The sequence below is a fragment of the Tachysurus vachellii genome, chromosome 3 (genome assembly GCF_030014155.1).
Source record: "Tachysurus vachellii isolate PV-2020 chromosome 3, HZAU_Pvac_v1, whole genome shotgun sequence".
NCBI classification, from domain to species: domain Eukaryota; kingdom Metazoa; phylum Chordata; class Actinopteri; order Siluriformes; family Bagridae; genus Tachysurus; species Tachysurus vachellii.
In genome coordinates this window covers 7,501,115-7,528,861 of record NC_083462.1, presented here as the reverse complement: position 1 = coordinate 7,528,861, position 27,747 = coordinate 7,501,115, and the positions used below count along the sequence as shown (strand labels likewise).

The 27,747-nt window shown below is 39.7% G+C and overlaps 3 protein-coding genes across 8 annotated transcripts in view; all 3 read left to right on the top strand.

Moving 5' to 3' along the window:
- Positions 1-2,376, top strand: part of polr1h (RNA polymerase I subunit H) — a 30,258-nt gene extending 27,882 nt beyond the window's left edge. For all 5 annotated transcript variants that reach the window (XM_060865609.1, XM_060865610.1, XM_060865608.1 and 2 more), the window contains 3 exons: positions 1,132-1,235; positions 1,642-1,751; positions 2,299-2,376. In XM_060865609.1, coding sequence (XP_060721592.1) covers positions 1,132-1,235; positions 1,642-1,751; positions 2,299-2,323 — 239 coding nt within the window. In that variant the 3' untranslated portion in view covers positions 2,324-2,376. The remainder of the gene's footprint in view (positions 1-1,131; positions 1,236-1,641; positions 1,752-2,298) is intronic.
- Positions 2,377-4,348: 1,972 nt separating this feature from the next.
- gtf2h4 (general transcription factor IIH, polypeptide 4) lies at positions 4,349-16,416 on the top strand. The gene is made up of 14 exons (XM_060865600.1): positions 4,349-4,486; positions 5,149-5,283; positions 5,422-5,526; positions 5,612-5,743; positions 5,936-6,121; positions 6,207-6,315; positions 6,429-6,497; positions 7,098-7,181; positions 8,511-8,703; positions 9,391-9,521; positions 12,356-12,403; positions 12,542-12,620; positions 13,901-13,962; positions 15,423-16,416. The coding sequence occupies exons 2-14, from the start codon at positions 5,168-5,170 to the stop codon at positions 15,531-15,533; spliced, it is 1,425 nt and encodes a 474-aa protein (XP_060721583.1). The 5' UTR covers positions 4,349-4,486; positions 5,149-5,167; the 3' UTR covers positions 15,534-16,416.
- A 1,551-nt stretch (positions 16,417-17,967) lies between these two features.
- Positions 17,968-25,988, top strand: sh3bp5lb (SH3-binding domain protein 5-like, b). 2 transcript variants are annotated; one of them, XM_060865598.1, is made up of 8 exons: positions 17,968-18,251; positions 18,384-18,461; positions 18,559-18,769; positions 18,942-19,004; positions 20,121-20,249; positions 21,598-21,759; positions 23,113-23,286; positions 23,906-25,988. In XM_060865598.1, the coding sequence occupies exons 3-8, from the start codon at positions 18,566-18,568 to the stop codon at positions 24,485-24,487; spliced, it is 1,314 nt and encodes a 437-aa protein (XP_060721581.1). In that variant the 5' UTR covers positions 17,968-18,251; positions 18,384-18,461; positions 18,559-18,565; the 3' UTR covers positions 24,488-25,988. The 2 variants fall into 2 exon arrangements, with proteins under 2 accessions (XP_060721581.1, XP_060721582.1); XM_060865599.1 differs by lacking the exon at positions 18,384-18,461.
- The last annotated feature ends 1,759 nt before the right edge of the window (positions 25,989-27,747 follow it).

The following is a 27,747-nucleotide window of genomic DNA, read 5'->3' as shown; positions in this document are numbered from 1 at the left end:
AGAAAGACCGTGCAGGACAAAAGACAGTGCAGGACAAGACAGAAAGACCGTGCAGGACAAAAGACCATGCAGGACAAAAGACAGTACAGGACAAAAGACGGTGCAGGACAAGACAAAAAAAGACAGTGCAGGACAAGACAGAAAGACCGTGCAGGACAAAAGACAGTGCAGGACAAGACAGAAAGACCGTGCAGGACAAAAGACAGAAAGACCGTGCAGGACAAAAGACAGTGCAGGACAAGACAGAAAGACCGTGCAGGACAAAAGACAGTACAGGACAAAAGACAGTACAGGACAAAAGACAGTGCAGGACAAGACAAAAAAAGACAGTGCAAAACAAAAGACAGTGCAGGATAAAAGACAAAAAAAGACAGAACAGGACAAAAGACAGTGCAGGACAAGACAGAAAAACCGTGCAGGACAAAAGACAGTACAGGACAAAAGACAGTGCAGGACACGACAAAAAAAGACAGTGCAAAACAAAAGACAGTGCAGGATAAAAACACAAGATAATACACAAAAGACTTTGACACTTTCTTTCTGTAAAAATGTTATGCATTAAAATGTCACAACCAAAGAAACTATTTCCAGATGCTACCAATTCTGTATAATTTTAGAATGAACTGTGTGTAGAGATGAGAGACAAATTTTATATGGGATAAAGATATCATACATTCAAAACAAATATAATTTGGACGTGTTTTTTTTTTTTTTTTTTTTTTTTACAAATCTTGTCAGAAAGGCTTACTGGGGCTCTATAGTTCACATCTAGGGTCTAGAGGTGAAATCACACAAGTGGGAGGATTTTATTTCATTCAGAAGATTTGGTGTGATTGTGTTGTCTGACATGAGGCTCACAGGACAAGAAAAAATATCGTTCACTGACGTGAATGTGAAGAAATGTTCATTTATTCATCTTTACTAACTGGCTGGTCAGGGTCACGGTGTTTTTAATTTTGTTTTTCAAATAGATTTGAGATTTGTTAGAAAATATCATGGGATTAAAAAAAGAGACCCTTGAACATCTATTTTAAAAAGAAAATGGATGCACGCCTTCTGACGGCGTATGATATTAATGATACCATCCTAAATGTTTAAACGTGGCGCATAAAACCTTTCTTTTCTCCTCAGAACTCTCAGGGCACGTGATCAAGTCATCAGTGGTGTTTAACTCGTTGGAGAAGAGTTCGTCTGTTGTAGAAAGTGAAGAAGACTCCGAGCTAAAAGGCCCGGTGGTGAGTTTGTGTGGATTAGCTGGTAGATTCAAGACAATCTCAGATCTTTATTCAGGACCAAGAACAAAGCATTGGATTCTGGATTAGATTCAGCTGCTTAACATAGATGAATATTTATTGTAATTATATTTTGCACAGCATACATTACTCTAAAATTGCACACATCAGCACTTTATTCATTACAGCCATACTGTTCTGCCCCAGATGTCCATTCATATATTATATTTGATTATATTTTCCTCCTGTTTAGTTCAATTCTATCTTTAATTCATTTCTTAGTTTATTTTGATTCTAAATTTATGACACAGACATTTGATCGGGGCCAATTTGTATCTGAATATCGAACGCTCTTGACAAGCGAGCGCTTAAATCACGACGTCTGAATTGTCTTAACGTTTCCGAACAGGTTGACAGGAGGTGTTCACGCTGCAATAAAGAAGGAATGGTTTACCACACGAGACAAATGAGATCTGCTGATGAAGGCCAGACGGTGTTTTTCACATGCATACACTGCAGGTAATGTTTCCTATGACACATAATAAAACCCCTAATGACCAGCTGCATTAGTTTATCTGAAGTGCAGGATGGAGCAGGTCACTTTCCAGGAAATGATCCACTAAAGTTATTACACTGAGATTTGAAATAAAAGCCTATATAAAAACCTATATAAAATATAGTGTCTCTGTGCTAAACATGAATTTCTGTATGGAGGATTTCCACAGAGAATGTAATCACACTCGGCTGACGTTAATTACTAAATCGTACATGATTATTTATCTCTAACTGACCTCCTGTAGGACAAAACATAGCCCATGAGGTCTTAGAATTTGTTTTATGCATTTGTTACACAAACTGCTTTCTAAAAGTGCGTTAATAATAGCAAAAAAATCAATAATTCCGGAAAAAGTCGGAAAAAGAATCTCACGAGGTAAATGAGAGAAGCATCAGATACAAAACAAAAACAAGTAATAAATGCAATTTGCATAATTATATCTATGTATGTTTATAATTGTTCAACAGAAAATGACTAATTTCTCATCTGATTTTTTGTTTTCCACAACAGATACCAGGAAAAGGAGGATTCGTGAGAGGAGAGGAGGGGAGAGAAGAGGAGGGGAGAGGGGGAACAGGGAGGGAAGAGGAGAAGAGAGGAGGGGGGAGAGGGGGAACCGGAGGGGGAGAGGAGAAGAGAGGAGAGAAGAGGGGAGGGGGGAGAGGGGAACAGGAGGAGGGGAGGGGCAGAACAAAATTAATTTGTTTGACAACAAAGTATAATATAATATGTCTGTATTTCGACTCGTCTAGACTTTTTTTACATCACGCTGACACTGTTTGCATTTTTATTTAAATAATAAACAGATTTTAAGACAGAAAACGAGTGTACAGATTTTATTTCTGTGTACGTGATGTCGAATTTTTCATATTGAATAGTTTAATAGAGCTGAGAGAGAAGATCAGGTCAAATCTCAGACATTAAATTAACACACCTGATCAAACGGTATCATTTTTGTAAAAATAATAATTGCAATATTAATCAGTTATAATAACGAATGAGGAAAAAGAATAATCTTTGATCTCATGAAGCTTTGTGTAAGAAGACATTACAGAACGTTTTATGGAAGGAGTCTCCATTGTGACAGGAGGACACTTTGTAGTGCGGTGAAGTGATTTGTGGTTTCTTGGTAACGACACGTACTTTTAATATTATTTTTAATATTATTATTATATATTATTATTATTATTAGTTTCTTAGTAACTTCAGGAGACAAAAAAAGATGCATAAAACCTTCTAGCTGAATCGATAAAGGGCTTTATAACCTCGGATGTAATGCTAAATTCATAAACGAGAATAAAAGTACAATTTAATTTTAAATAACAGATTGCCGACGAATAAAACAATTCAGTTCCTGCTGTTTGTTACTGGAAAATATTCAACGTTGTCATGGTAACAAACTCCACTTCATCCCACCACTGTTTTTTTTTTTGTTTGTTTTTGTTTTTTTTTACATTAATTGCTTTATTTCTTACATAACACATTAAATCTAAAAGTTGCTGAATGTAGGTTTTATAATTACAATGATTATAATCATAATACCTGTTTTTTTTGGACTATAAAACAACGTGAACAGTTTGTTTTGTTTTGTTTGTGGACATTAGATTGACCAATAGTCTTTAAATAACATATATGTTATATGTGTTCCTGGTTTTGCTGCTAATAATCTTAAATGTCAGGTATTATGTCCTTTTTGTAATTTATAAAATCATTTTTTAGGACTATGTAAGTAAATGTTTTGTTCCTCTGTTAAGATGTTACTCTGAAGATTCATTAAAGATTTGTCTGGTTTTGGCTTATCTGAAGGACATCACTGGGCCCTTACTGGACCCTCTGCAGTTTGCCTACAGAGCAAACAGGTCTGTGAATGATGCAGTCAATATGGGACTGCATTATGTTATGCAGCATCTGGACAGACCAGGGACTTATGTGAGGATCCTGTTTGTGGACTTCAGCTCTGCCTTTAACACCACCATCCCATCACTCCTCTGTCTGTCAGGGGATCACCAGCTTTCTGACAGACAGGCAGCAGCTAGTGCGACTTGGAAAACTTAAATCCAGCACCCACACCATCAGCACTGGTGCCCCTCAAGGTTGTATCCTCTCCCCACTGCTCTTCTCCCTGTACACAAACGACTGCACCTCTAATGACCCCTCTGCTTCATCCAGGACGGTAACGAGTCTGGAGGTTGAACGGCTGGCTGTCTGGTGCAGTCTTAACAACCTGGAGCTGAACAGGCTCAAGACAGTGGAGATGATCGTGGACTTCAGGAGAAACCACCCTGCTCTCCTCCCACATATATAATATTTTATGTGTATATATATATATATATATATATATATATATATATATATATATATATATATATATATACAAATTACAATTACTTCTGTTACACTGTAGAGCTTCTGTCACTAAAACAAATTCCTCTCATGTAAAAATATTAAAGCTCATTCTGATATTGATTCTGATTGATGTTACTCTGAAGATTCATTAAAGATTCGTTTGGTATCGACTCCCTGGCCACGCCTACTTTTGAGCGCCTCAGCCAGTCAGACTAGACAGTTCTGTCCCGTGAAGGTCACGTGATCATTCCAACATGGCTCCCGGCTCCACTCCTTCTAAAGCTGCACAATAGCAACATGACGATATTTCATTATATTGAATGCGTTTTATTTTTACGATTGACTGAATAAGGTAAAGATTATAAAGTTCCACGCGTTATTTCACCGCGTTGTTCATTAATTTTTAAAAAGATCCACTGCTATAGATGATAAATCTCCAGAATCATGCTTACAGTGGAGCGTTCAAGTGCTTGTGGTTAAAACGCGTTTAAAAGTATTTGAGTACAACGTACAAGTTGCCATGTTTGAATTGCTTTAATAACCCCATTCGTTTTTGTACTAATCCTACCAACGTGTTTGATCTCGTGTATCAGTAATATTCTCTACATTAAGGGTGAAAGATATATAAAACATGTATTATGTAAACCCTAAACACATTAGATAAAAGTATTCATATACATTGAACGCATCCTGTTGATGAATTTTACTAACAAGCTGGATGTAAGTCACAACAGCAGACTAGTTCTATATACCTGTTGTCATATAACATTTATAATACATTTACTAACCTAAGATTAGGCGTATGAGATTAATGACATTTGGTTTATTAATCTAGAAGTAGAAGAAGAAGAATACTTGTGATATTTCAGAAAAAATTGCTCTGTGTATTTTATACTAACAGCTGTTTGTTTTCCATGCAGACGTGTTCACGTGCAAAATGTATGAAATATGTTTTAGATCAAATGACACAAGTGTTTAACCCAGCTTTCATTCTATACCTGCTTTTTTTTCCAGTCGAGACAAACGCTCGAAGATGAAGCTCAGAGTACAACTGCAGTGCAAGAACCTTCATGAATACCTGAAGGAACTGAGTCCAGACATCCTCGACAGACTGTACAACCACCCAGCTACATGTCTCGCTGTTTACAGGTTCATTACAGATGATATAGACTTCCTATCAAATAGCAGCTGGCATGAAGTCAATTTATAAAATGTTAATTTGTCATTTATACTGTAATTGTCTGACTTGTTGTGTGCTTCGCCGTCACTCTTTTAATTTATCCTCAGGGAGCTTCCATCTCTGGCAAAGAATTACGTGATGCGAATGCTGTTCCTGGATCACGCCCTCCCGCAAGCAGCCGTGGCATTGTGGGTCAAAAAAGACAGCCAAAAGTGAGCTCATATGCGTGAACCGTTCAATGCAAGATAAAGGTCGAAATCCAGTTTTGTTTTTTTCTAAGCTTCAGTTGTGTTACAGGGATCATGACAAGTGTGTATCCATGCTGACTGGACTGAGACTGTGGCACAGCCAGCAGCTGCAGGGAGGCCTTCAGGGCATCGTGCTTAACCCTGTGTTCAAGGATAACCTGAGGATTGCAGTGCTTGGAGGGTGAGATGAGTCTCCACATTAAAAACTTTTTTTAGTTTGTAATAAAAATAGGGGGTTAATTCTTTTTGAGCATGTGATAATTTCATATTGATGAGTTAATTAGCTGATTTTCAGAATCGGCTTCAGACTCAAAATTCTAACACTAATCCAAAATTGTGATTGATATATATATATATATGTATTGGCTTTCAGAGGTAAGCCGTGGGCAGACGAGGGCAGCAGTCTCGGCCCTGATCGGCATGCGAGGGACATAGAGAGCCTGGATCGCTACGCCATGGAGCGTTGGGAGGTCATCCTGCACTTCATGGTGGGCTCCCCGAGCGCCGCGGTCAGCCAGGACCTCGCTCAGCTTCTCATCCAGGCCGGCCTCATGAAGAGGTAAACATCAGTCTAGGATTTTTGCTGTGTTTGATTTAACTACAGCAAGAAGGAACGAGTATAACGTGATCCTTTACTCTGTCAGTGAGGCTGGTGAAGCACCGTGCATCACTTCAGCTGGCTTTCAGTTTTTGCTACTCGACACGGCCTCTCAGCTGTGGTATTTCACCCTGCAGTACCTCAAAACAGTGCAGGTCTGTTCTCAGGCCAGTGGCCAATCTGTTCATCTGTAAAGTGAAATAAAACAAAAAGAACCTTTTTATATTGTTTTTTGGTATTGGTATTAATTTAGTTTTGCTTCTCACAGTCTAGAGGGATGGACCTCGTGGAGATTCTTTCCTTCCTGTTTCAGCTGAGTTTCTCCACCCTCGGCAGGGTCAGTACTTTCTTCAAGTATCCAAGTTGGCTGATAAACATAGTGATAGACACAGAATAAACTACAGTTATGTGTTCAGACTGCCGATTTTTACTGTAATCCTTTAAAAAATTACATCATATACCATAAAAAACAAACAACAAAAAAAGGGCTAAGGTTATATTAAATTTTCACTTGACTACATTTCCCATCAGCCCCAGCGTGTCAGGTGTCCCAATCCCCATCACCTGTGTGTAGTTTCACCCTGATTCCTGTTCCTGTGATTTAATCCTATCGTCAAGCTTTTAATGATGTCGAGTGTGTTTATTGCTGAGTTTCACCTAGTTTTGTTCATTGCCTGTATGTTTCTGCTGTTTTGTTTCTACTCACATTTTCCGTTTTCTTTTTACACCGAGCACAATAAAGTCTGCACCTGTATTCGTCTTCACAACCTTTTGAAAAATCTCTTCTGCACACTTTGTTTATTAAAATATTCCACTTCAAATCTATTAAATCGTTCCTACCAACCCAGAACTAATGCTCACTGACTCACAAATGAAGGAACTGTCCTTGCAATTATTGTAATTATTCCCGTTTTTTTTTTTTTTTTTTTTTTTACAGGACTATTCTGTTGAAGGCATGAGCGAGTCTCTGCTGACGTTCCTGCAGCACTTGCGAGAGTTCGGCCTGGTTTTTCAGAGAAAGGTTGGTGATCATGTTGGAAACAAAATGGAAACAGCAGCATGTGTTCATTTTAATTAAACTGTAAAATGCCTCCAGGATCCGTTTTAGAAGGTTCTAGAAATGTTTGTTAATGCCGATATAGCATTTTAAAGCGACACTAAATAAAGAATACAGTGTATGTGCTTGGTGTAGTAACACAAGTCATAGTACAGTACTGTTTAAGTCTCAAATCTGATTGATCGTTTATTTACTTCTAGCCTTAAGATGGCTTTATTCATGGTTTTGCGATTGCAGAAAACGAACAAAATCAAGCAAGCTGCATATTTGAATGTGCTAACACTCACTCACTCACTCACTCGCACTCATCTTCTACCGCTTATCCGAACTACCTCGGGTCACGGGGAGCCTGTGCCTATCTCAGGCGTCATCGGGCATCAAGGCAGGATACACCCTGGACGGAGTGCCAACCCATCACAGGGCACACACACACACACACACACTCATTCACTCACGCAATCACACACTACGGACAATTTTCCAGAGATGCCAATCAACCTACCATGCATGTCTTTGGACCGGGGGAGGAAACCGGAGTACCCAGAGGAAACCCCCGAGGCACGGGGAGAACATGCAAACTCCACACACACAAGGTGGAGGCGGGAATCGAACCCCCAACCCTGGAGGTGTGAGACAAACCTGCTAACCACTAAGCCACCATGCCCCCCGAGGTGCTAACAATTTTTCAAAATGACCTTTCTACAGTGAAGGGTCCGGGCCGACTCCATTAATACGTTTAAGAATGCAACTTATTATAACGTGGGATGTGGTAGCTCAGTGGTTAAGGTGTTCGATTACTGATCGGAAGATCATTGGTTCGAATCCCAGGTCCACCAAGTTGCCACTGCAGGGCCCCTGAGCAAGGCCCTTAACCCTCAATTGCTCAGGTGTATAAACTGAAATAAGACAATGTAAGTCACTCTGGATAAGAGTGTCTGCTAAATGCTGTAAATGTAAATGTAAATGTAAATAACGTATGTGATAGCAGTGATACAACAAATAGTAGCTATAAAGGATAAAAAAATCAAAGAGGTTCATCGCAAAATGGGTGATGCTCTTATTCAACTGATTAAAAAAAAAAGATACGATTCTTCAGATATTCATACACTAGAGTACATCGTGCACAGTGGAAGTGCGTAGTGTGTAGTACGTCATATGGGACACAGCATCGTGTGATGTTCCTTAACAGATCGTATAATGTTGCTGTGGTCAAAAAGGAATAAAACACTTTGGGATGTTGTTATGTTCTAGGACTAGACTGTTAACTCTTTCATCTTTTTCTCACATGTGTAGAGGAAGTCAAGGAGGTACTACCCCACTAGACTGGCCATAACGCTGGCTGCCGGAGTCACTGCCAACTCTTCAGCCTCCTCCTCATCCTCTTCTTCCACCTCCTCGTACTCTACTGATTTGACTCTTTCCTCAGGAACAGGAGACTCGGGTTTCATTGTGGTAGAAACCAACTACCGCGTGTACGCATACACAAGTACGTATGAGTAAAAGACCAATGTTCAGAACTAAGTGTGTGATTGGAAGGAGCTGAGATTTCTGTGAATTTATAAATTTATCGAGTTTCCACTTTTTTCAGGGAAGTCATTAGATTTTCATTAGCTTTCTAACATTTTGCAGGCAAAGTTATATATCGTCGCTGTCGGGCGGAATCCTCGTATCTCCAAAACCGTTATTTTTCAGGAAATTAAAAAAACGCCGTACCTTATCTGCAGTGGATTGTCTTGCGCTAAATTCCTGTCCTCAGACGTGCACCAGAACTAGCGGGGGTCAAGATTTTTTTTTTTTCTTTGAGCCCAGTGTTTTGAAGACATTTACCTCAGAAGACGTGTTGATTCGTTGCGACTCTTATTAAGGAGAAATATGCCGCGAAGCTCTCCCGCGGAGTGAGGAAGAGGTGGACAGTTGAAGTGTCCAATGGAGTTATGAGATTTGCGCTCAAGCTATTTTCAAGACTTTAGATTGGTTAATAACTTGTAAAAATAACAGACCCACGTGGGGACTGACCAATAGCATCGATATGTGAAAAAATATGAAATTGACCAAATTTGGACATACGAGGTTTCCGCCCGACAGCGACGATATATCATGAAGCTACATTATTGTAGAAATGCGTTAAATTATTACGATTGGCAACAAGTGTTGTTGTTGTTGTTTCTGACAGACTCGGAGCTGCAGATCGCTCTGGTTGCTCTCTTCAGCGAGATGCTCTATCGGTTTTCTAACGTGGTTGTGGCGCAGGTCACCAGAGAGTCTGTGCAGCAGGCTATTGCTAACGGCATCACAGCACAACAGGTATAAATCCAGATTTATTTTGTCTTACACATTTTATTTTATTGCACTTATCCAGGGCGAGTTACATTTATCTCCTTTATACGACTGAGCATGTGAGGGTTCAGGGCCTTGCTCAGGGGCCAAGCAGTGGAAGCTGTGTAGGATTTGAGCCTACAACCTTCCAATCAGCAGTCCAGCCTCCACACAGCATGCTGGACTAGAAGGGGATATCATTATTAACCCTTTAAGTGACTGAAATACACCAAAAGATCTTTTACCCAAATAAAAACGCCACATGAATAGCTTTTTTTTTCATTATTATAACTTTTTATACATAATATAACTATTTCCATCAGAGCTAGATATCTGTCCAAATACAATAGAAAAGGAAAGAAAGAAAGACAACAAAGGATAAAGATCACAAGTGCAGCGTAGGATTAAAAAGAAATTAACAAAAAACCTCAGTAAAGTCCGGCCATACTTGTATTGTCTATCCGGTGTTGCCATTGTTTTAGTCTCGTAGCTGTTTTGTAGTCAACAATAGTCAGCAGCAGGGATGTGGGGTATTTTATTGCAGGAAATAATCTCTGTGACCAAGAATTTCAGAGGTTTCGGATTCCTTTATGAAAATCTCACAAATGAACACAACCTGTGTGAATTTTGAAGACTAAACATAATCACCGAAGTAAAAAGCTATAAAAGAACGACATCACAGACACATGACGTGAACGTCAGTGCCGCTAATCTTCTAGTGGTATTGAGTCGTAATACGTGCTTTTTATATTCATTCATTTTCTACTGCTTATCTGAACTACCTCGGGTCACGGGGAGCCTGTGCCTATCTCAGGCGTCATCGGGCATCAAGGCAGGATACACCCTGGACGGAGTGCCAACCCATCACAGGGCACACACACACACTCTCATTCACTCACGCAATCACACACTACGGACAATTTTCCAGAGATGCCAATCAACCTACCATGCATGTCTTTGGACCGGGGGAGGAAACCGGAGTACCCGGAGGAAACCCCCGAGGCACGGGGAGCACATGCAAACTCCACACACACATGGTGGAGGTGGGAATCGAACCCCCAACCCTGGAGGTGTGAGGCGAACGTGCTAACCACTAAGCCACCGTGCCCCCCTGCTTTTTATAAAAAAAATGAAAATCATGATTCTTTGTACTTGGAAAATGCTATAACTTACAATAAATCTTTAATTTGCAAAGATGGAGTTGGAATAGTTTACAAGATCATGAGTATAAACACAACAAGGATGCAGTAGTTTAGCGCGGTGACGTCTAATGCGCGCGCAAACCTCTCAGGTCCCATTTATCCGCTCGTAAGCCACCACCGCTTTTAAAACGTATTTCATGTTGTAGAATAAAACGTGTAAATATCTTGAGCTTGTGCTACAGATACCACAGACTTTACTTCAGGCTTTTAACATAAAAAAAAACATTGACTTCAGGATAAAGGAACCATTATTGCAAAATCCCCCAGCTTACTTTCAGCTGTTGTTTTTGTCTCAAAAGTTAGTATCACTTAGCTGAATATGAGCAAAGAAATTAAACCAGACCTGCATGCAAAATATTCCGCTGCACAAGTAACAGTAATTAGACCGCGGTTAAAATCGCTGCTTGATCTCGTGCACCAATCAGACGTGTCGATGCAGACCCCGTTACGTGAACGTGTAAAGACTACAGTACAGAACTATACAGTAGATCAGATATAAACAACAACAAAACCCTGATTTGAGCAGTAAGTCAGAGCTGAGCTTTTAGGATTGTAAAATCCCCAGAGAAACACTGAATATATTCCAACAAATCCCGGCTCCTGCACGGCGTGTTCGGATCGGCCAGAACACAATCTGCACCTGCACGACAATAAACAATGCGACCAGACGAGCGGACAGATTTGTAGGGATAAAAAAAAAAAAATAGGGTCCTCTTTTTTTTCTTTAGTTTATTACTTTTTTTGAGTGAGCTACAGGCCTCTATGAATGACTTGCTGTGTGATGCTTTGGATGATCAGCGATATGATCTATCGTGTTTATATTTTCTTCTCCCAAGGTGTAGCAGGCTGTGCGAATCCTTTTAGCACTACATCAATACCGCTGCTGCGTCTGCTATCACGCGGCACTCCACTCACATGGCAGCTATTATTATTCACAGTCGAGTGCAAAGAGCTGCTAGACTTTCAGTAAATCTACGCTCTCTATCCATCCACCGCACAATACCTCGCTGGTTTTTATACCAACACGCGTTTTATAGATTAGTAATTAACCCTTTTTCTCAGGATACTAGCTTTATTTTCCATCGACTTCTAGGACATGTACAATCCGTACAATCAGATGAATGATTTTCTGGTCGTAAGTATGATATAAAATGAGTCAGGACGTTTTAATTTTACTGGTTAAAAACAACAAACGACAAAACACCTTCAGATTGTAGATGTTTGGAGCACTCGGCGCATCTCAGAGAGCAGAAATAGGTTTGATATCAACGTTTAATATGAAGATAGAAATATTTGCGTGAGAAAATAACATTTTTGGTTTGTTTGGAACTTTTCTATGAAATATATATGAATGCCTCTAGCATTCTAGATAAAACAGAAATACTTAGAAAACACTACTAATTCTTAAAGTCCTTAGTGTCTAATTTTATATAAGCTTCAAATTAACACCACTGTGGCGTGAGACATGATAAAGGCATTCAGTACTGAACACAAACAAATGTCAGCTTTAGGCTTGCGGGCGAAATGATTTGAAATCATGTTCACTTATGTTTGTTAATAAGAATCAAACTTTCCTAATTTCTGTTTTTGTTTTTTATTATCTCCTTTTCTCATCCTCAGATCATCCACTTCCTGAGGACCAGAGCACATCCTGTTATGTTCAAACAGGTAGCTTCAAAATCTTTTTTCTTTATTGGCTCCACTTTGCTTCTATGATTTATCTCACTTACTCGGACACCTTTCTGTCTTCATTTGTTTTATTTCCTTTGCTCTTTCCGTGTGCTTTGTTTCCTTCGCCTCCTTCAGACGCCGGTACTTCCTCCAACCATCACAGATCAGATCAGACTGTGGGAGCTTGAAAGAGATCGGCTGCAGTTTACAGAAGGTGAGAGCTTTGTCTTATTTTTGTCATGAAGCTTAAAAATATAATAAATAAATAAGTAAACAAAAAATAAATAAATAGTAATAAATGGTGTAATGAAATAAAATGTAATTTTATAATGTACTTTATATTCATTTGAATGTAAAAAGTGTATAAAGTAATGTATAGTATTTATTATACAAAATGTAGAAGAAAATACACTTTGAAATTTCGGGAAATTTCAGTAAAAAAAAAAAAAAGCTATTTATCAAAAATTATATTTGTTATTTTATATTTATATTATTACTGTTTTTATTTATATTTAATAATATTTGTTATTATTATTTTTAATTATATTTATATTTAATAACATTTATATTATTACTATTTTTAATTATATTTATATTTAATAATATTTATTATTACTAGTTTTAATAATATTTATATTATTACTATTTTTATTACTTTTATTATTATTATTATTATTATTATTATTATTATTACCGTGGTGCTATTTCCAAAAAAAGGTCCATATTGTAAAAAGGTCACTATATATTTGTGCACTGTCTCTGGCATTTTTTTTTTTTTTTTGGTACGTTCTCAGCTCTAACACACCTGACTCACCCTATAAAGGTTTCAAAAGTCTCTGGTGAGTCACATGTGGAGGAAAAAAAGCACCCAAGTGCTGTGGGTTTGACAGGCTCTCATCTAGATATCAGTGCAACTCTGACTACTGTTTGTGTTGACCTTTATTTCGAACAGCGGTGTCACTGAGTCACTGTTGATTTGAGGTATAATGTTGTTGCGACACGGTCGTCGCCGGATAAATCGTCGTTCGGATCGATTTATTTAAACGACGTCCGCAAGCTAAAGTAAGCCGCTGTCTTAAAATGTCACCTCGGGACGGTTGCGGTTTCGGTCCCGAATGCTTGATCGAAATCTTGATGGTATATTTATTGGATGATTTGCTGCAGTCTTCCATTGTACGAAGCGCTGTACTGTATATGAGGAAGATATTTAATCCGAGGTGAATTGAACTTACTTGGGATGAATCTTCTGCGAGCGTGACAAATCACATCCACAAAAGCTCCTGAGGAGAATGAAGTCTCTATTACACATTTTTTCCCCCGTGACCTTTGAATGTCAATGGCACTCAGGCGTAGTTGAATAGTAATAGGCATTCTCACAATATAATTCCCTTTAATAGGAATACTGGCACTGAATACCGCTGAGAGCTCCACCATTCTCCTCACCCTCCTCCGTTCCTCCGTTCACACGCTCTTTGTTTCTGCTCTTTGTTTCAGGCGTATTGTACAACCAGTTCCTGTCACAGGCTGATTTTGAGGTTCTGCGCGATAGAGCTCAGGTTGGTAACTAAATTTATCCTTCTTTTCTCACATAACCATGACCCTCATGCCCTGTTGTATTTCTATGAACCAGGAATAATAATGGGGCCTTACGAATGTAAGAAAATAATCAATGACCCTTATTGTTACCACCATGAAGGCTCTTCCTAAAGTGTCTTACTCTTAATATTCATCTCAAATCCTTAATTTCAAGTCATTTTATCCCTTATAGTTACATTTAATGTTGTACAGTTCCCAAGGTAGTAAACGTCCCTCGTTTTCTCACCAGACCCTCGTGTTCTTCTCTCTAATACCTAATAAGACAATATGGCAGCTTGTCACATGAAGGTAAAAGCCCTTCATCCTTTTCACGATAGAGAGGCTGAGACGGATGCAGTTGCCGATGAGGCACAATTTTAAAGATACAATGGCAACAAGACAAAATCAAGAGATTCATGTTTATTGTGACGTGAATAAAGAGTGCTTAAGCACATTTATACTAACACAGTACAATAAGTAAACAGGGCAAAGACTAATAAAGAGAATCTAATGAGCCTCTGTCAATGGGAAGTATGGGTCAGTGTGACTGGAAGCAGGAGAGTGTGATCAGAAAGCTCTGAACGAGGAAGTTGCCGCAGTGCATCCTGGGAGGTGGAGTTCGAAGCCTCAATAGACCTGACGATCCTGAAGATTTTCCTGTGTATGAAAATGTTACAGCTATATAACGGACTGGTGCAAATCCCTGTACAGCAAACTAATAATATCACAAATACATGTTTATCTTGCGTTATTTATTATTACAGAAATGGTAACACATCAGATCGAGCGTGTTGATGTAATTTTCGGATCGAGTGATGTTGTCATTGTTGAAAACAGTTAAATCCAAATTCTCTCTCTCTGTGTGAGTGAGTGAGTGTGTGAGTGAGTGTGTGAGTGAGTGTGTGAGTGAGTGAGTGTGTGAGTGAGTGTGTGAGTGAGTGTGTGAGTGAGTGTGTGAGTGAGTGTGTGAGTGAGTGTGTGAGTGAGTGTGTGAGTGAGTGTGTGAGTGAGTGAGTGTGTGAGTGAGTGTGTGTGTGAGTGTGTGTGTGAGTGTGTGTGTGAGTGTGTGTGTGAGTGTGTGTGTGAGTGTGTGAGTGAGTGTGTGAGTGAGTGTGTGAGTGAGTGTGTGAGTGAGTGTGTGAGTGAGTGTGTGAGTGAGTGTGTGAGTGAGTGTGTGAGTGAGTGAGTGAGTGTGTGAGTGAGTGTGTGAGTGAGTGTGTGAGTGAGTGAGTGTGTGAGTGAGTGAGTGAGTGAGTGTGTGAGTGAGTGAGTGTGTGAGTGAGTGAGTGTGAATTGTGGGTTTATGTACATTTGCAGATGTTCTTGTCTGCCGCATTAGAGAGTCACTATTGGAAAGCAGTAATGGTTTTCTAGTACATTCTACTGACCACATCTTGTGTGTATTTATTCATGCATGTTAACTTGCGTATCTTTTGTTCAGGGTTTGGGAGTGTTGGTGTGGCAGAACCCACAGCACAGGGTCATGGTGGTGACGCCACACGGACACAGCGAGGTTAGGAGGTTCTGGAAGAGACAGAAGAGTCACACGTAGGACGAGGTGGACTCCACAGGAGACAGGCAGTGCCTTCATGTACTGCATGTGCTGTACATATGCACTTAAGACATTTCACATGATCAGAACTTTACGGTTTGAAGAGTTAGAATGAGAATAAGTATAAGATAATATGAAATATTTTGCACTTCAATAAAAGTTGTTAGTTCATTTATTAATTTTCTTGGCATTACTGCTTCTCTTGTGCTTTTATGTATGATGTACCTCAGTAGTTAAATATTTTTAGATGTGAGGAAACACAGCAAGCAATTGCAGTCAAGCAAGGTTTTGGGTTTCTTAGGGTTCAAGCACAAGCACCATCAACCTGCCCTATCAAGGCCCTTAATCCTCTCTCCTCCTGGGACATGCGAAGAGTCCTGTTTCACTGTATTTTATATGTGACAAATAAAGGCTTCTTTATTCTCCAATGATCCATCAAGGGTTCTTTGGATGATTAAAGTTTCTAACCTACAAAAGATTTAAATGTTTTCCCTTCAAAAATATGGGAAAATTCATAGAGATAAAGAGAGCTGAGAGATAAAAATTGAATTTTTATGAATTATATTATCAATAATGGCTGGTCATGTTATTGATGATCGAGCTACAAGAAAATATACTACATATCAAGCTGTTTGTGACTGTTATGAATATATTACATTTAAGATTTTTCTCTAGGGGCCCCATGAAAGACATAAAACCGTTCTGCATACACAACGGACATACTCATTAACAAACATCATTCGTGACTTAGAAATCATCAATAAGTATGTAATCATGGGCTTCCAAATAGCAAGCACGAACAGAAAAGCCGTCTTTGTAATTATCCAGCATTTTTTTCAAAGCCACCCAAAATCTGTGCCATGGATTAAACAATGTTTGTGTAGTCTGTTTGCTTGTACATTTCTCCAAATGCATCACAAATCAGCGATTGACAAATTAAGCCACCTTGTTTATGTTTACACACCTGTTACAGTATTTCAATGCTGATGACGTGTTATGGATGTGTCAATTTAGCCACGTGAAAAAGTGTAACCAAAAGCATATGTTGTAAAGCAATAAAAATATAATTAAAAATAAGAAGCTTTACTCAAAAAAAAAGGAGGCTAAAAGATAGAGCCCCACCTTCACTTTCATACTAGTTTGTATATTTTAACTTATGACTGTTGGTGATGCTATTGTTTTTGGTGACAAAAAAAGTAAAAATCTACTTAAATCTACTTCAATTTATGCACATAAGATGATTGGAATGCTGTACAAGCTCAGGCCTGTTCATTCCTAATAAATGTTTTGCTCATCAGTATAGTTTCTGTGCTACTGACCAGAAGGTTGTCAGTTCATACCCCAGGATGGGCAGTGAAGCCAGTTTGGGTTCTTGTGCAACGTCATTTGCTTTTATTGCAAACACAGAACATTACCATAACTTTAGCATTTAGTTACCCTTTAAAATGATTTCCTAAAATTCTGGCAACATATAGTTCATATAATTACTTAAAAACTTGGAAGCATAGAAAACTAGTAATACCATATTGTTCATTAAAAACAGAAAGTAAGTAATCGTTTATCAATTTATTAGTTCAGACAATGTCCCCTTTATTAACATTACGGAAACATGAAAAAGACTGAAAAAAATATTTTATAGCTTACCAGGAACATTAGGGACACATTTTCTTTGCTATTTCTGGTTCCAGAAAATTTAATGATTATTAGAAACATTATTATCAGAGAAATTAGAGATACGTTCTTCAAACCCTGGTGAGTTACAGAGAGGTTGTTTAAATGTTATGGGAATGTTATGGGAATTTTATGGGAATGTTAAGGGAATGTCAAGTCGAGTCAAGTCAAGAAGCTTTTCTTGTCATTTCAACCATATATAGCTGTTGCAGTACACAGTGAAATAAGACAACGTTTCTCCAGGATCATGGTGCTACATACACAGACAAACACAGAGCAAACACAGAGCTATAAGGACTTAGTAAGTTAGTCCGAGATACATAAAGTGCAACTGTGCAACCTGGTGCAAACAATGCAGGACAAAAGACAGTGCAGACAAATCATTACAAGACAACACAAAAGACAAACAGAAACAGCACTGACCAGTGTAAATACTGTATGTTCATGGAAATGTTATGGAAATGTTAAGGAAATAATATGGGAATGTTAAGGGAATGTTATGGGACTGTTATGAGAATGTTAATGGAATGTTAAGATAATGTTAAGGGAATGATACGGGAATGTTAAGGTAATGTTATGGGAACGATAAGGGAATTTTATGGGAATGTTAAGGGAATGTTATGGGAATGTTAAGGAAATGTTCTCACTATTAAACATAATGTGTAGAAGAAGTGTTGGATTTCTGTAAAGAAAACTTACATGGAAAACCAAACGGGAATTATGTCAAGACTTTTCAGGAGCACAAAACAAACATTGCCAGAACGTCCTGGGAACCAAATATTGTTAGCTGAGAAGCTTAAATTGGATACCAGTTAATTTAGACTCAGGAGTCTTCCGGATAAACAGATATAATAAGTTTAATAGAATGAATAACCGGGTTAGTGAAGCCTTCGGAATGGTCAGGATGAGTTAGGACATTATAATATGGGAGTGAGTGAGAATGTGCCATTTGGAAAGCACAGGGTTGGTGATTTCAGTGCAGGGTCCAAGACGAGGGGAAAATCCTTAATACACACATGAGAGGAGCCTTAACATACTCAAATAAAGGTAGTATCCATTCTATAATCATCATTTTTATTTAATTATTGTCTGTATTACTTCCGCTTTGTATATTAAAATATTATCCTGTTGTAAATGTCTCGGCTAACGGTTTGGTCTTGGAATTTCGGCTGTCAATAGCAACCGGCTAGCTAGCTAGCATGCTAACACTTTCCTTGCAAATTCACCAAGAAAGGAACTCCTTGCAAAACTCCAACAGTAAGCATCTATAGAAAACGGTATCATTTTCTATTTTATTTTCACTTCTTATACATGGCGCGTGTTATTTTTCTTAACCGGGCCGTTTGGTCTATAGGCCGCGCATGGAGCCGGGGAGGTTGCGTGAGAATCCCCCCGGTTCTGGTGAGCCCGAGGCCGGGGACTGGAGGGGAGAGACTCCCGGTGTAGAGGCAGAGGAAGAACGTAAACACAGCACTGTGGTCAGCAGCAATGGCCCAGCATCCGAGGCTGGGTGTGAAGAAGAGGAGGATCAGTACAAAGACGAAGAACTGGACCCCAGAATACAGGTAATTATCACTGAAATCAAAGACTTATTTATTTATTTATCATCTGATAATGGCTGTTTATCAAGTGCACAGCTTTGAATGGCATCATTTGATTACAGGGAAACAAAACTGCAGTCTGTTGCGGTTTTATTTGGTATTTATTGTTTTAAACTGGTTGTGTATCCAATCACAGGAGGAACTGGAGCATCTCAACCAGGCGAGTGAGGAAATAAACAGACTGGAGCTTCAGCTGGATGTGAGTTTCATTTTAGTGTCGGTGCCTTCAAGGGCAAATCATGCAAATGCCATCACTTTTTTATCAAGTAGTATTTATCTTTTATAGCATACGAGGGTTCTGTGTTATACATGGGAGAATTATTATCTCACTGATCCATGTGTATGTGCGTATTACTAAAGACATTGAGGATGATGGTGCTGACGCTTGTACTCCTGCTCAAACACGCGTCAGCAGCGCGATACGTAAAATAATGAACCCATGCAGGTCGGGTGCTTCAAGTAATCTTTGTATGAGGAAATAAAATGTAATCTCAGTGACCCTGACCATAGCTTGATTGTTGGATCCAGGAAGTCTAGTTCGATGATTTTGGGAAAAGAAAAAACAAGTCTACATTTTCAGAAAGCCACTGACTAATATGATGGGATCCCAATGTGGTCTTTTGCTGATGTAGATTGTAAACGTGTTCACCTATACACACAAAGATCAAAGATTTGAAGTGTGAGATGCTTTTTGGATTAACACGGTTATAAAGAGTGATTATTACTTGTTGTTATTAAATCCTTTCAATCATGCATCTCTGGCAAAGATCTGTTGCTTGCTGGATGTTTTTTGCACCATTCTGTCTAGACAATTTGGTGTCAAGTTCCAATGACATCAGCTGAAATACTGATAATTTGTGTACTTCTCAAACTCAGATGACAATTTTGTAACCATTCTGGTGTTTGATGTGAAGATAAGCTGAAGCTCTTGGCCTGTATCTGCATGATGTTGTGCTGTGTGCTGCTACCACATGATAGACTGGTGTTTGGGTCTTTAGGTGAGATAAAAGTGTTCGGTGAGTGGTAAATAGAATGGGAGGAAAAGATCAATATCCTATTTCCATCAGTACTGTTTCGATTCTGTGTATTACTTGTGATGGCGATGGGGAAAAAATAGATTTTTTTAATACATCTAAAACCCTTAAGGGTTCTTTGATTTGTTATTATTCTATGTAGAACCTTTGAGGAATCCGTGAACATGACAGTTAAACCTGATACGTGTTGCAATGTGATGTTTCATGCTAATCCAGCAAATACGCATAAATCAAAGCTTTTTTCAGTCATAATAATTCATCTTTGAATCTCTTGTTTTAAGGAGGCACGGTCGAGCTACAGGAAAATCCTCACCGAGTCGGCACGCAAACTTAACGCTCAGGGCTCCCAGCTTGGTGCGTGCATAGAAAAAGCCCGGCCGTACTACGAAGCCCGTAGACTAGCAAAAGAGGTGCGTGAAAGAGTCTTGTTTTTTCCATTTTAATCTTTGATGCAGAAATCCTCGTTCAGAGTATTCGTCTTCTCACTGCTCAGGAATGATAATAATGTTTTCCGTTAAACGAGCGTGGCGAAAGTGATCCAGAAAATATCCCTTGGTTTAATGATCATTACAGGGCAAGACAGTCCATGTGTTCCTTAATATGATTAACCCCTGGCAAACGCAAGATATGATTTGCAGATCACTTTTCATTAGCATTGTTAGCATCCAATCTCAAACATGTAATTGGACTGGTGGAAAACACTCAGCCGAGGCCACGGGGTGTAATTGAAAACAATTGAAACAGAATTGGTTTGTGTGATTGAAACAGAATTGAACTGAAGTTTGACCTGCTTAGCCTCTCGCTGAGCATCCTCTATCCATGACATAAACCGGGCAATTCCTGAAGCTTAATAAGTGTTTATTAAGATGTAGTGTTTTTCTTCTATACTAATTCTCCATCCCAGGGTTTTCCTACGTACCACCGAGCATCTAACAACCTGAAGAATTTAGTTTCCTTTCCTAATTTAATTCACCTGCCTCTGCTGTTCACATACCCCCGAAGACCTCGACTGAGTTGTATTAGATTGGATTTAGAAGTCAATTCTGGAGGAATGCAGATCTTTAAATGCAATATTGGCTACTCCTGCTGTATAATCTACTCAGAATTGGTATTCAGGGCACAGAATGGTTTAGGGCCTTCTCCTGCCTCGGACAGCCGAAGCATATCGTGGCAAAAATTATACCCATTCTCTAACAGGTGTCACCATCAATCTCTTTGTTGTGACCTTAAACTTGGAGCAACCTTGTGCATCTATGGAGGCATTTTGGGTGATTTTGCTTGGTCTTGTACATGTCTTTTTTTTTTTTTTTTTTTTTCCCACAACCCATAACTCTGAATCGATCTTCATTTAGGAACGTTTTGTCCAAAACCGAGTTAGACATCATGCTCTGTGGCAGTGACATTTTTTCACTAAGTTAGCCGTCTGAATTATGGCCTGCTGTTACAAGTTCCCTCCATTTATCGATTGTTTGGAGGCTTTTCAGTCTAGCACAGCAATTCCTTCTTCAGAAGAGTCAGCTTTTTTCCACAGTTTTTTAGTTTTAGGTTTTAATCTAAGCAGGGTTTTCTCTTTTTTTTTTTGTTTTCTTTGCTTAAATCCATACATAGCACAGAATCACGTGCATGGGTGTATACGTGAACTACAGGATTCATGTCTAATAGAATTGATCAAACCAGGTCTTAATGAACGGTTTAAGTAAATGTCTAATGAACGGCTGACCAGTTGACGTGTGATTTACGGGTCGCTTTTGCCGACAGGCCCAACAGGAAACACAGAAGGCAGCACTGCGCTACGAGCGGGCCGTCTCCATGCACACGGCTGCGAGGGAAATGGTGTACGTGGCTGAGCAGGGCCTCCTGGCTGACAGGAACACGCTGGATCCAACCTGGCAGGAGATGCTCAATCATGCAACGTCCAAGGTACAATAAGCAATAAAAGCAATAGGGTAAGTAATAAAAGACAGCAATAAAAGCTTAAGCGTAAAGACGACAGTACTCTGTTTAAATTTATGGAGAACCGTTAAGCACGTTCAGACTTCTTTAAACCCTCCTAACTAGGTAAAATACCTTCAGAAATGTCAAGGTTACATGGGTAACGCATTTTAAGGAGGCTTTGAACTGTCTTGACAGAAGCCTGAACAGTGAAAGAGCCTTTTCAGCTTTTAGCATTACCGAGCACAAAAGTTAAAAATGCCATAATCCAATGTGACTTTCAAGGCTTTTTCTTTATGCAGAGTTCATACTCGCTTAGATGAAAGTGAGTCACTAGAAATGATGAAATATTAAACCTTAGAAAAGCATAATTACTTAGCACGCACATATAAAGCAATTTCACCGAGAGGGCAGGTAATAAACACAGTCCTTCAGAGGTAAGTGTTCTTACCTCATTAACGCTTTCCCATGGATTCTGTCAGCCCCCTGCTGCTTAAACACTTGCTCTCGGGGACCAATCAATGATGGTGATTAATGCGTACCTGCACTTACCGATCAAGGTTACAAGTCTTTATTTGGATTTCTGCTTGCTGCTTGTGCTTTAGCAGTATTAATGTGTAAAAGTAGAATCGTCGCGTCTTACCTTACACGACTTGTCCGCCACATCAACCGTGCCCAGTTTTTTATGGATGAGGTCTGGAGCTGTATAATAACCACAACACATTATATCCTATTGCCATTGAATTCTCAAACCTGATTGGTCAGGAGGTGTTGAGATCATGTATAGATCAGATGAATGGATGAGATCAGTATGTACTTGGGATCAACAAGTTCTGCAACAACACTCTGTGTAACCGAAGCCAAATCATAACCAGTTATTAAACCGCAGCTATTAAATGCTGAAAAATTTGCAAACGTTGCTGAAGTAGCTGAAGATTTCTGTAAAGAGATGTTTACTGAATCTGATTTGGGGGTTTTCAGTAAATTGAAAAGCCAAATATGTTTCTGTAAATAAAAAAAAAAAAAAAGAGCAGCTGTTGAGGGAACGGCTGTAAACAGTTTCTATAAGTAATAACAGGAAATGACTTTGCTGTGGTATAAGAGGAATACATCACTTCATGGCATCTTAGTATTACAAGAAAAGCCGCCTCAGGGTGATAGCAGTGAAAAGGACAACATTAGACACGGTGTGACAGTACAGTGAGAAATATATAACGCCGTGACCGTATACAGCTGCATGTCTGTTATAAATGGCACACAAAGATTAAAAGCTTATGAGCCGAGCAGCGTTTAGCTCCGAGTGACCGTGATCGCTGATGTGTGTGATGTGGCCGTCGGCAGGTGAACGAAGCCGAAGAGGAGCGTCTGCGGAGTGAGAAAGAACACCAGCGGGTCACACAGCTGTGTCAGGAGGCCGAGGCGCGAGTACAGACGCTACAGAAAGCTCTCAAGAGGGTCATCATCAAGTCTAAACCATACTTTGAACTCAAGGCCCAGTTCAACCACATCTTGGAGGTACATGGCTCACACAAATTACTCTTATAATGAGAAGGGTTTTTTTTTCTTCCCCTTTCTGCACAAATCGAGCTCATGCTGCTTTGATAGACGTATTGATTTATAGTCTCTGCCAGGGTCCTCACAATAACCTTAAAATATGCAAACTGTTTGCAGACGCTGGAGAGTTGTAGCAGCCAGGCTCTTTGGTATGAGATGACAGAGTTTTCTATAAAGTTTGTATTGAAGTGGAGCAGGAACACTCGCTTTGCCTCAGGAAAAAAGCTTTAGCTGTAATGTTAATGACAGGACAAAGGCAACAGCCAGAGAGTTGATTGAGTTACTGAGAACAAATTAAAAATAAATGTTTTCTAAGAATCCTCATTTGAGTGTGTTATTTAATCCATTCTTTTTGTTAAAGCAGGTAGAATTGTCATCATTGTGTTTTAGTTATTTATTTATTTTTCACAACATTTGCTTATTTTCATAAATGCCAGTATTTATGAAGGCTTTGTATATTTTAGATCCATTTTGTATGTGTACGGTCTGTACGTAAGTATGCATGTGTATAGGTTCTATATAAAGACAAATCAGAGTTTGCAAAGTGCCGATTTCTAATTTAAAATGAAATCCATTGTAGGAGCACAAGGCCAAGGTGGTCCAGCTGGAGGAGCGGGTGGTGAAAGTAAAGACGCGCTACTCCGTCGCTCTCCGAAACCTCGAACAAATCAGCGAGCAGATCCATGCCCAGAGGGGGCGTGCTCAAGCAGCCAGGCAGCGAAACAGAGTCCACGGAGGGCGGAGCTCCCCGGTTGGGGCCGAGGCCGAGGGCATCATACAGGCAGCGGCTTATGGGGGAGTAGGGATGAGCCTCATGGATAACGATTGGGCAGATCAGGAGAAAACCAGGCAGTGGGTTGAGAAACACAGGGAGGAGGGATGGGGCCAAAGGGCTGAGAGGGCAGGGTCAGACTCACTATCTGTCATCAGCCTGCAGACCATCGCCTCTGATCTGGAGAAGTGTGACTCTGTGGAGCACCTGGGCGACTTGAGCGATGTCAGTAGTGTGTTCGGAGAGGAGAGGGAGGGGGAGCGAGATAAAGAGGGAACGAGCGTACTCAGGCAGGGAAAAGAGAAGGAAACGGGGGCCTCAGGGACTGAACGACCTCAGAGGGATCGGGAAAACTTCATTAAGCAACACCACAGAAGTGTGAGCTTGTAAGAAGTACAGTTATAACGTACCTTAAAACTAGAGGTCTGTGCCATTGCTTCAGCCTTTCATGCCATCCTCTCTACTCTATCAGAGGCAGTGTTACAATTCTCGCGATCTCATAAAACGGCTTTTCAGTGCACTCACAGACAGAGATGTAATAGACAACGCAGCATGAGTGAGAGGAAAGCGTGAAAGGCTGCAACGGAAGGCATGGAAACGCTCTATCAACTCCTCTAGGACTCCCGCTTGGCTGCAGCGGCTGAGAGATAGAAGTCATTTTTAGCCAGTAATGAGCAAAAGAAAGGGAATAATATATAGGGAGAAACATGTACTGTAATGACTACTTGGCATGGCGTCGTTTCTGTAATGCTGCACATAGAGCAGAGCGTAATGTTACTTTTTTCTCCACAATAATGAATAACAATAAGGGACGAATCCGAGGAGTCGACTCGCGTGTCCTCTGGGGTCTGCGGTTCTTCGCCGCTGATACTCGCTCTCACTTCAGTCATAGTGAGGAGTAAAGAAGAAGGGGAGGAGACGGGGCGATGAAAGAAAAAGAGGGTGTAACTACAGTCTAACACACAGATTGTAAATAGATCCCAGTACACATCGTAGATCAGGGGCTAAAAATAGTATCAGGTTGTTTGCGGTGTGAAGTAGAGAGAGAGAGAGAGAGAGAGAGAGACCGTGATTTATCACTTTGAGTTCTGCTGCTTTTATGTCAGGCATATGCTGTAATATCCATGCAGGCACTGGAATCAGTTTGAGTTAAAAAAAAAAAAAAAAAGAAAAAATAAAAGGCTGAAACCCATGAAAATGGAATGATGCGCTTTTGGATTGACTGTGAAACGGTACGTCAGTGTTTAAGCCACATTTCGGAAAGTGGATCGGTGAATGTTTAAAAGAAAGGAAGCTGTTCTCGAGTGCCTTTCTTCCACGTCTAGGCAGGTTCTTACTGAACGAGTGTTTCATTTGAAAATGCCAGTATGCTGTCCTGAGGTACCGCCTTTGTATTTCTAGAATATTGTGGCATTTATCTTAGTCCTGTGTAACACATCTTACTGAAAATATTTGTCTTGGCATATTTATTTTCGTTTACTCCAGTGTTATATATTCGTGCTCTAAAACCTTTTCAAAAAGTAATGGATAATAAATAGGTGTTTACAAGTACGGTTTTGAAGAACCGAAGGTGCACTTAGGGAAAATAACTCCTTCATGCCGATATCTGTAATAGGATTGATAAAAACAGGCAGTACTGTATCGCTTGTACGTCTGTGTTACTCGCCTGAATCCTGCTTTATATCCTTCTCTTCCTATCACACTTCCTAACTACTCTCTTGTAGTTCGCTCACTGACCAGGTACGGCTCGTGATGTCTCACAAGCTCTCCGTATCTGACATGACAGAACACTAAAGAGAAATATACTACTTATCACCTGATAAATGTATTAATTCTGTAAATGTTAATTTATTGAACTGCTGAGGATATTAAAACTTGAATTTAACATCTACTCCTGTGTATGCTTGTTTTTTTTTGTTTTTGTTTTTGTTTTTTTTTGTCTTAACATTTTCTTAATGTATCTCTCATTAACCTTCTCTGAACCCTAACACGAAGAGGTGGTAAGACGTGGAAGGTTTAGTCACGATTTTTCATCATGGCATAAAAACTCGCTAGGTGGAAAAATGAGTTCTGTGAAGAGAACTTTTGCTCCTGGAAGTGCTTTATTTTGCTTTGCACCCATGGTTTCTTTGAGCTGTGAATTTCTTTAATTTATTTGTGTAGCGCTTTTTACAATTCACATTGTCTCTAAGCAGTTTTACAGAAGTAGAGAAACAGAATAAAAATGTTAAAGTTTAAAATTAAGTTACTATAAAATAAATAAATATATATATATATATTATAGTAACTTAATTTTATAATAGGGGGGCACGGTGGCTTAGTGGTTAGCACGTTCGCCTCACACCTCCAGGGTCGGGGTTCGATTCCCGCCTCCACCTTGTGTGTGTGGAGTTTGCATGTTCTCCCTGTGCCTCGGGGGTTTCCTCCGGGTACTCCGGTTTCCTCCCCCGGTACAAAGACATGCATGGTAGGTTGATTGGCATCTCTGGAAAATTGTCCCTAGTGTGTGATTGCGTGAGTGAATGAGAGTGTGTGTGTGTGTGTGCCCTGTGATGGGTTGGCACTCCGTCCAGGGTGTATCCTGCCTTGATGCCCAATGACGCCTGAGATAGGCACAGGCTCCCCGTGACCCGAGGTAGTTCGGATAAGCGGTAGAAGATGAATGAATGAATGAATGAATGAATGAATGAATTTTATAATATAGAATATAATTATATAATATGAGAGAGAGAGAGAGAGAGAGAGAGAGAGAGAGAGAAAGAGAAACCTTGAGAGGAACTAGTAGTGAACTAGTTTTGAGTAGTGAACTCAGAAGTGAACCTCATCCTCATTTGGGTGACACTGGACAGGAAATAATGTCAATGTAAATAATCTCCTTTCTACAACAGTTAGTAGTTGAGTGGGATTGTGTAACTAAGAGCTCCTGAGGAACTAACAGGTCAGAATCATTTCCCAGTTCACCGCAGACCCATTTGCATTGGTTTTACAAATCAATAGTAAACATGACCGTATATTCGGTCCTCAAAATTGCAGATTAGGTAGTAGCGAAGCCGTCATATCCGTCGTCATGTGCTTGGGATTTGTTGCAAAATGATTTTTTTTTTTCCAAAAACAAGAATTTTCCCAGCCAATGACCTGATTTTCTGTCCAAAACAGAGTCACATAAATCCATTAGTGCAGCTCTGATACAATCTACCAGTGCATCATTTTGTCTTTTTTAGCTTTACTTGTTTTCCACTGCAACACGCTCCATTACCCGGTCTGCCACGGCACACAAATCTAAATAAAATGGGTGTGTTGGATGCTTTCCGTGGTGCTTTTAATGTCTGGTTTGGATGTATGAGGGAGTGTGCAGGGATGTTCCTGCTGTCTGTGATTTATCTGATAATGCGCTTCGGAGGAGAGAAACCCGTAGTTAACGAATGGAGTAAGAGAAAAAAAAGATTATCTTTTGTGTCCAGACTTCAATTATTCAGCAGAAAGAAGTACACTTAGAATGTAGCCACAGGCAGATAAGGAAGAGGAGGATGAGGGTAACGGTGAAAACCCGTAGACGGCCGTTGACTGGCTAGGAAACGATGGCAGACTATAATTTTTTGATGGGCTGCAGAGAATGAAGGTGACATTAGGTGTGGGGGTTTGTCAAAGGG